This window comes from Branchiostoma floridae, chromosome 14 (genome assembly GCF_000003815.2).
Source record: "Branchiostoma floridae strain S238N-H82 chromosome 14, Bfl_VNyyK, whole genome shotgun sequence".
NCBI classification, from domain to species: Eukaryota; Metazoa; Chordata; class Leptocardii; order Amphioxiformes; family Branchiostomatidae; genus Branchiostoma; species Branchiostoma floridae.
The window spans coordinates 2,121,911-2,130,771 of record NC_049992.1 but is presented as its reverse complement, the minus strand read 5'-3'; the positions used below and the strand labels follow the sequence as shown (position 1 = coordinate 2,130,771).

The 8,861-nt window shown below is 45.0% G+C and overlaps 2 protein-coding genes across 2 annotated transcripts in view; one reads left to right on the top strand and one right to left on the bottom strand.

Annotated features, from left to right (window-relative positions):
- Positions 1 to 1,957, top strand: part of LOC118430864 (snake venom 5'-nucleotidase-like) — a 14,580-nt gene extending 12,623 nt beyond the window's left edge. Inside the window, exons 10-12 of the mRNA XM_035841899.1 lie at positions 1,029 to 1,110; positions 1,732 to 1,892; positions 1,928 to 1,957. Coding sequence (XP_035697792.1) covers positions 1,029 to 1,110; positions 1,732 to 1,892; positions 1,928 to 1,957 — 273 coding nt within the window. The remainder of the gene's footprint in view (positions 1 to 1,028; positions 1,111 to 1,731; positions 1,893 to 1,927) is intronic.
- Positions 1,958 to 4,022: 2,065 nt separating this feature from the next.
- On the bottom strand, positions 4,023 to 8,861 carry LOC118430863 (carboxylesterase 4A-like). Its single transcript, XM_035841898.1, has 7 exons — positions 8,600 to 8,861; positions 8,160 to 8,269; positions 7,312 to 7,430; positions 6,585 to 6,713; positions 6,090 to 6,225; positions 4,959 to 5,538; positions 4,023 to 4,134 (listed from the first exon to the last, which is right to left on the bottom strand). Exons 1-7 carry the CDS (start codon positions 8,859 to 8,861, stop codon positions 4,043 to 4,045), a joined length of 1,428 nt encoding a protein of 475 aa, XP_035697791.1. The 3' UTR covers positions 4,023 to 4,042.

Sequence of the window (8,861 nt, the reverse complement as noted above, 5' to 3'; positions counted from 1 at the left end):
AATGGCACTTATCCACACGGTATAATCGACGTAATGCACACGTATATGAGACGTACAGAGGGAACCTTAAACATGTCTTAAGGGTGTTTTAGTACGTATTTATGACAACTTTAAGCTGCTAAAAAGAAAAATATAGACACATTAATTCCTCGTAATTCACACGTATATGAGACGTAAATAGGCTTTAGATCAAATAAACGTGAAGTTTAAACATGTCTTAAGGGCGTTTTAATAGATATTTATGGCGAATTTAAGCTACTGAAAAGGCACCTAAACACGTTATAATCCACTTAATGCACACTTATATGAGACGTAAATAGGCTTTAGATCAAATAAACGTGAAGTTTAAACATGTCTTAAGGGCATTTTAATAGATATTTATGGCAACTTTAAACTGCTGAAAAGGCACCTAAACACACGATATAATCCTCTTAATGCACACGTATATGAGACGTAAAGAGGCTTTAGATCAAATAAACGTGAAGTTTAAACATGTCTTAAGGGCGTTTTAATAAGTATTTATGGCAACTTTAAGCTGCTGAAAAGGCACTAAAACACACGTTATAATCCGCTTAATGCAATTGTATATGAGACGTAAAGAGGCTTTAGATCAAATAAACGTGAACTTTAAACAAGTTTTAAGGGGTTTTTAAAAATCATTTACGACATCTTTAAGCTGCTGAAAGACAACGGGAAAACCGGAAAATAAGGACTAACACGGACCTACAGAAAGACCACTTAAAGGCAATATTTACGTACTCGTATAAGTGGTGTATAGATCCGTAAAGGAGGAAAATACGTCAACATTACGCATGGTTTCAGCATCCTTAAATACCGTTTTTCGTGCCGTGATAAAGACAGTGTAATGCATATTTCAGGATAACGAGATCGTCTTTTGTGTGTGAAAAAACTTTCACTTTGTAACTCAAATTTGTGTATGTAATCCCAACTAAAGAATTTATATCTTGATGATAATGATGATGATGTCTTTATCTATGGCTTCTGTGTCTTATTGCCTCTTCCTCCAGCTGATCGCGCCCTCCTACCTGGCAAACGGCGGCAGCGGCTACACCATGATCTCAGACAACAAGATCAGCCACCACGTGCCAGGTCAGGCTGGAAACGTTTCTATTCTCTTACAGCCTCAACAATGATCATTCATGACATAAAGATATACGTTTTCCACCCGTACATAAATGTACAGCCGAAACCGTCGACCTATATATGTGTCCTTGATTAGAACGTCATCTTAGCTTTTACACATCGTTGAAACAGAGTATCAGTTGCGTAACCAAATGTCAGAATCCATGGCGTAGGATTTTATTGGTCTTGAAATATTTTACACCGTGATTGCACGATATCCATTGCTCAGTCCAGTCTTTCTTTGATCGACGGAGAAGAATCCATAAGAATCCATAAGAATTCACATATGTTTCCCTTTGTAGCAAATGATCAGTACGCATCTTCTTCTTCCTGTCGGACGATCAGTTCAGATGGACTCGACTGTCTGCCACAAGTTGTTCATGTGAAAGCACTAGCTTGTTGTACATGACAATTCGTCTCTTTTGCCTTTTAGCAGCTCCCTTCGTCTCCAGGTCGTTTTCAAGTTTTTTTGGCACCTTGATAGAGTTTGTGCCGTCATGCAGCGCTGTCTTGAGCTAGGTGCTCCCAATGAGTTCCAATGTTGAGGAGTTTGCATAGCTCAAGCCTTGTTCCATCCCTATCTAACAGCGGAGCTGGACACAGAAGCGCTGATAGAGTACATCAGAGCCACGTCACCCATCACTACCGGCCTGGACCGGCGCATCACGTTCGGTGAAGGAGCGCCACCTTGCGCTTCCGAAACGCCGCAGTGTCCTTCGTGCCCGTCGGAAACGCCCCCTAGCGGTTCTGTAACGCCCCCTAGCGGTTCTGAAGCTCCCCCTAGCGGTTCTGCAACGCCCATCGGTGCATCTGAAGCGCCCTCTGGCATCTCTGGCGGAACTACAGCATCAGCTTCTCTCCATGTTATGTGTTACGCCATGTTTGTCGGCCTCGCCACGATATCTGAAGGGGTCTATCGTTAGTTTATTTTTCAAATCATGGACGTTATATCCTTAAATCAGACCTCTTAACCCTATTGCTCAAGTATTGATATAAAAGGGTGACAACACATCACACTGGTTTATTCAGAAGAGGTAGACAAGCCATGTTCATGGGACAACGTTTGATATATGCATTTGATTCATTAAATATGTATATTGATACACGTATATTGTTATACGTACTGTCAAGAAGTCTTCGTAAGAATCTAATTATGGTACATCCCGGTCTTTATAACTGTTCGCAGTGTGTGTGTTACGTGATATGCAATCAATAAAGGCTATTGAATATCCACATCTTCTGTTCATATCACACGCGTCTGATAGCGCTTCTTCAATGACATAGAAGACATAGAAAAGAAATCTTAAAAAATTCTCCGCTGGCGTGGTGTGCGAGGTAGATGTTCACTAGACAACCATCCCCAGCCCTGCCGCTAGAGTCCAGCCGACTAGCAGAGCCACAGCGGTTAACATGGAGACTGACATCCCCGCACTGACGGACACGGGTCCGGTACAGGTGCAGCAGGCTCGGGACAGGGCCGACACCAGGTAGTTCCAGAAAAACACCTGGTGAACGGGCAAAAGGGTGCATTGTCAAGTAAAGATACAAAATAATGCCACAAAGTTGGTAACATGTAACTTTTAGATGAGGCAAGTGAGTCAGCTGAAACCTGCCTCTAGTCTACAGAACCGATTTCAGGTGAAATATACACCCTGATGGCTCCCACTTTCCACGGGCAGTATGCATTCCTCGCAGTGCTTCAATGCCAATAACTGTATGCGAAGTTACAAGAGTAATGGTTTTGTGCAATGGAATGACCTCTTGCAGTATACGGACACAGCAGGGTTATGTAATATTTGTGACTAGGATGAAGGAGAATTCTTATTACACAACCAGTAGGTACTTACATTGCTTACGTTTCGATGTCTCTAAGACACCTTCGTCAGAGCTTCTAACTGGAGTTCTACTTCTCACCGCTATATGTAGCCGATGTAGGTGGTGCTTTTGCGGTGAGAAAACAGTCCCAAACGTTCTCCTTCATCCTATATTCTACCAACCTGATGAACCTATTTTCGGCAATATTTGTGACTATAATGAACCTCTTCAACGGTAATTATGTGTAATTCAGTCTGACCTGTTTGGAGCGGAGGTGCGCCCGTACGGAGCCCGGACCCATGCCGGTGGACAGGGTGAGGTACTGCCGGCTGTGCTGGTCGTACTGCGGCCACGTTACCGGCAGGTCCTGCGAGTTGGGGTTCCTCAAGAGATAACAAAGACGATGGAATTTCAAACATAGAAACACTGGGATACTAGAAATCAACGTCTATACAAGCCCAGGGATGCTAAATGATGATGAGGGATGCTAAAGATATGCCAGTACTTGTACAGGTACTTGGTAGAATTAGGATCTAAAATATTTTACAGGGATATATAAATAAACCTGTAAAATGTAACCTCATAGAGGATGAACTGAACTCTACCAACGCTAGAGAGTAATTTAGCCTTACACTAGTCTTAGTATCTTAATTAGTATTTGTATTTAATAATAATAATTATAAGTATTTGACAAATGTACTACAGTAACTGTTGTTGTTATCTAATAAAAATAATTAAGCCTGCTATAAACATCTGCTATAATTATTACCATGTGCTTTTCACATGTGGTTTGCAGCCCACTTTCTTTGTGAATTATTAATCTTTTATACAATAAGATATATATGGTCCAAGACAATTCTGAACTCTTTATGAATGTCAAATATGTACGGAATGTAGCATCAGTTCTTGTTACCCCGTTTTAGCAAAGTTGGACCACATTCTCCTCATCTGCAGCCCCAGTAGCTTCTCCTGCTGAGTCATCATGTCGGACTCGTCAAACGGCCACAGGTAGTAGTTCTCTTCGGCATGGGAGGCGCCCCCTGGGGAAAGAATTGATTTGTTATAATTGCTTTTTGGCGACGCCTCAGGGGCGGAGGCATTTCTCCTGCTCAGTCATCATGTCGGACACGTCAGACGGCCACAGGTAGTAGTTCTCTTCGGCATGGGAGGCTCCGCCTGGGGATGGAAATGACTTGTAATGATTACTTTTTGTCTTCATCTCAGGTGCGGAGGCATTTCTACTGCTAATTCACCATCAGACGGCCACAGGTAGTAGTTCTCCTCAGCATGGGAGGCTCCGCCTGGGGACAGAAGTGACTTGTCATAATTGCTTTTTGGCGACGCTTCAAGGGCGGAGACATTTCTCCTGCTGAGTCATCATCATGTCGGACTCGTCAGACGGCCACAGGTAGTAGTTCTCTTCGGCATGGGAGGCTAGACCTGGGGACAGAAGTGACTTGTCATAATTGCTTTTTGATGACGCCTCAGGGGCGGAGGCATTTCTCCTGCTCGGTCATCATGTCGGACTCGTCAGACGGCCACAGGTAGTAGTTCTCCTCGGCATGGGAGGCGCCGCCTGGGGATAGAATTCACTTGTCTTAATGGATTTTTGACGACGCCTCAGGGGCGGAGGCATTTCTGCTGCTGAGTCATCATCATGTCGGACTCGTCAGACGGCCACAGGTAGTAGTTCTCCTCCGTCTGAGGATGGGAATGAACAGTCAAAGCTTTTTGGCGACGCCTCAGGGGTGGATGCATTGTACAGTATTGTGATCGATCTGAAAATATTTCTTTACTTTTTTTTCCATTAAGAGTATGATTGTGACCACCTGTTCTGACCTTCCATTCAAATTCAAGTTCTTCGACACTTAAGTTAAGTTAATATTTCTATAGCCTTATCAGGTCACTCATCGATAAGCATAAAGTTGTACTCTTACCCTTAAGCATTTTGGAATCTTTGAAGCATAGAAACGTATAATAATGATACTAATAAGCATTACCAATCCATGGGTGATCGAAGAAGCTGGTCACGTGATCAAAGTTGTACAAGTACGTAGGATTTCCCGCGCTGGCGAACTCTCGCGCCATTCGCGTTGTCGGGGCAACGAACAGCCAATCACCGTACATCCTCATGAAGTCCATCTGCAGGTCACGTGGGCTCGCCGTGGCGTTCGACAGGTACTCAAATTTTGCCGCGTGGGTGATCTGGACTAAGTTTGTGTTGTACGTTCCCATGGTGTACTCCAAGTGTTCTTGGAAGGTGTCTTCGGACACGATCTTTTCGTTTAAGTCGTTGTAGAGGACGATGCCGCCTTCCATGCTAGTGACCCCGAGAATATAGTCCCGGGCTTCCACGGATCCCTCCGCGAAGATCTCCTCCGGTGACGCAGGCAGGAATGTTCCATCTACGATGGGGGTGAAGGCGATGTGAGAAGCGCTCTGCACGGCTGAGGAGGTTGTCAGGACGTCTTGAGCTGTCCTAGACTTCAGGCAGGACACAACGTCTTCTGTCGCAGCTCCTGAGCTTCCGTCACATCCTAAGGACTCAGCTAACTGTCTGGCGTCGGCTAGTGCAGACTCCTGTAGGAAAACAAATATGGTCTACAGAATGTTCTCTTAGAATCACTATCAGACATATTTCAATGTTATGTCATGGCGTACTGGTAAACTTTGATTGCTTTCAAATTAGATGTCAGATCTTAATAAGAATAAAGCCAAAAAATTTACCTCCGTGTCAATGAAAAAGCTGACCAGGAAAGCATGATGTAAAGGGTGAAATACTTTGTGCGGTGACGCGGAGTATCACCCCAGATCTTAGGCGTAGGGCTAGGATTAGAATTAGAACAGAACAGAGGCCTAGGGAACCTAGAGTGAATGGAGAGCCGCCCTGTGTGATGGTGGAACAGTCCGGAGTTCATGGTCAAGGTTAAGGTTAGAGCATGTAGGTTAAGGATGAAGTAAGAACGGAAAGGGAACAATACAAGCAGAGTTAAGTTCAGAACTGTTCAGAAAACTGACCTTAGTTCCCAGGAAGCCCGGAGTGAATGGAGAGCCGCTATGTGTGATGGCGCGATGGAACAGTCCGGAGTTCATGGTCAAGGTTTAAGAACGGAATCAAAAAGAAAACTGACCTTGGTTCCGAGGAATCCCGGAGTGAATGGAGATCCGCTCTGCGTGATGGCGCGGTGGAACAGTCCGGAGTTGAGCGGGGACAGCAGGTGGAGACTCACGGCCATGCCGCCGGCAGACAGCCCGAATATCGTGATCCTGGGGTGGGGATGGGAGGTATGTCAATGTCCGGTGTTTTTTTTTTTTCATCGTCTCCAGGACTATCCATATGTGATATCCTCATCTTGGTAGGTTCAGGTAAATTCATGCTAGTTGGTTAGCAGAAGAACTAACGTACGTAATGATATTTATTCTGAAAATCACGCCCAAAGGCTAATTGCATACATATTCTAAAGACAAAAGTAAATGAGAAAAGTAAATAACATAAATTTAGATATCTGGAACAAAACATTGCTTCAAATCGTTTTAGACACTGACAGTATGGCTCTTACATCATATACACTGAACGCTTTGTGCCTTCGGGACTTGGAAACAAAACAAACAGAGTCGGCACTTGCCTGTTTACGTCCCCGCCAAAGTTGTCGATGTTCTCCCTGACCCAGCGGATGGCCTGAGTCTGGTCCAACAGGCCCACGTTCCCCGGCGCATGATGGTCCCCCGTGCCCAGGAAACCGAACACGCCAAGTCTGGGCGGGAAAAGGAAAGTTTTATGATTACGCGACATTCAGTTATGATAGGGGTGGTGTTGATGAGTGGCGTAACGGCAAAGCGTTCGACTTAGGACCAAGAGGGTTCTAATCAAAAATACAATCCTCTCATGTCGCCTTAATCTACAAGCAGATCTTGCGATGGCATAAGATAGTATCTAAAGCTGGGGAAGGAGTTTAGCCAGCAGATGAGTTTTATTTCACCGGTGCGTTCTGCCGCAGATCTTCGAGGTATACTATCTTATGCCACCGCAAGATTTGCCTGGAGATTAATGTCGCCTACCTTCCGCCCTTAGCAAAGGCAGTCCACACGCCTCAAACCACCTTTACTTCGTTTGGGGAGGTAAAAGAGGGTGGGAAGTCAGGGCTTTAGACACAGTGCATATTAAACAACCAATCGCCCCTATGCATACTTCCTCTTAGTCTTTTTACACATGTAAGATACTGTTGAGTAGGAAAACCTGCCACATTGACCACAACAAAACAGGCCGATTGTGTCGACACTTAGTGTGGTATGCACAACATTTGACTCTCGCCAGGAGTCGCTCTTACAAAAGAAGTAGTTGGAGACTACTACCTGTAGTTGAAGGTGACGACGATGACGTTTTCCTCGGCCGCCAGCTGAGTCCCGTTATTGGTACCCTCCCCGACCTGCCAGCCGCCTCCGTGGATGTACACCATCACGGCTAGGGGGTCCTGCGGGGTACAACAACACGGTAATAATCAAGGATAAGTCAATCATACCTAGGGGGTCCTGACAAGTTAAAACAATACCGACTATCCTAGCAATAAATCATTAACTATAGGGCCTGTCGAGTGCAAGCAAACGATGTTTGTTTATTTCGCAAGTGCCAGTCAACACTATACGTATTCAAAACTTTCAGTTCATCATTGATAGTGATACCGTCCTTCCTTTGTTGAATGGAACTCTCGTTGTAATTATTAAAACGCCTGGCATGGGTAGACTTCAACAACACTTGGAACAAGGCATTCAGGTAAATGGACACGTACATGACTGTCCTCCAAAACGCCCGAAATTACCGCTCCTACGACGATCGCCCGACCTTTGTGACCGCGCCCTAAGCGATCGTAAATTGATATTACAGCGTATGCAACCGCCCTTGTGCTCATGAAATTTAACAAAATAGGAGTTACAAACCACAAATGGTAACCTCTTCTTGGCTCATCTAACTTGAAGGTCGGCTTGACAAATGCAAAATAAAAATACTGTACAGAACAATCAGTACTCCCCAAGCAGAGGTCAGGCTACGTTTTTGGCCGTTTTTAAAGGCGTTTATGTAGGGCTCAGTCTATGTTGTCCTGTACATTCAAAATGCTGATGTCTCCTTAAAAAACGTAAAAAAAACAGTCGGCGCCTAACATCTGCTTGGAGGGCAAACAATCAGTACAATAAACCCCACCCACCTGTGCGCTGGAGCTCCTACCCGGTGCGTACACGTTCATGTACAAACAGTCCTCACTCCACACCCTGTCCACCCGGGCGAACGGCTCGGCAAACCCAGGGAGGTACATACCTAGTACATACATAAATTTAGTTTGTTGTTATGATCATAATTACTTTTGATTGCTCTCCCTCTGTTTGTAATTATGTTTAGTCATTTATGTTATTTATCTTCTGATTTATTTTTGGAATTCTCGGTTTACAATACCCGAATTATGTACCCGTTACCTCTGACCTCTCCCGATCACTTTTACATTCGCCTTATTGTCTACGTCCAATTATCTGCCCACGAATGGTTTTATTCTTTAAATTAATATGTTTTAAGGTCAATGGACTCCAGGAAGAATAGTGTAACACCATTGTGTCACACTTATGGAAATCTGAATAAAAGAAACAAACATACCGTCCTGCGGACAGGCCGGCCCGAAGGTTGTGGCGTCCCGGACACCGGCCCACGACTCGGGCTCCACCGGCGGCAGGAAGCGCAGTTCTCCCGTCGGCGGCTTGGCGAAGGGCACGCCGAGGAACGTGCGGACCGTCGCGCCGTTGTAGTCTTCAGCGAAGCCGGAGAGTCGGCCATACTTGGTGGAGACTTCCGTCCGCTGTGTGGTACAGGACGCGCACAGAAGCAGGAGAGACAGAAGGGAGGTTGGGAGGGTGATCAT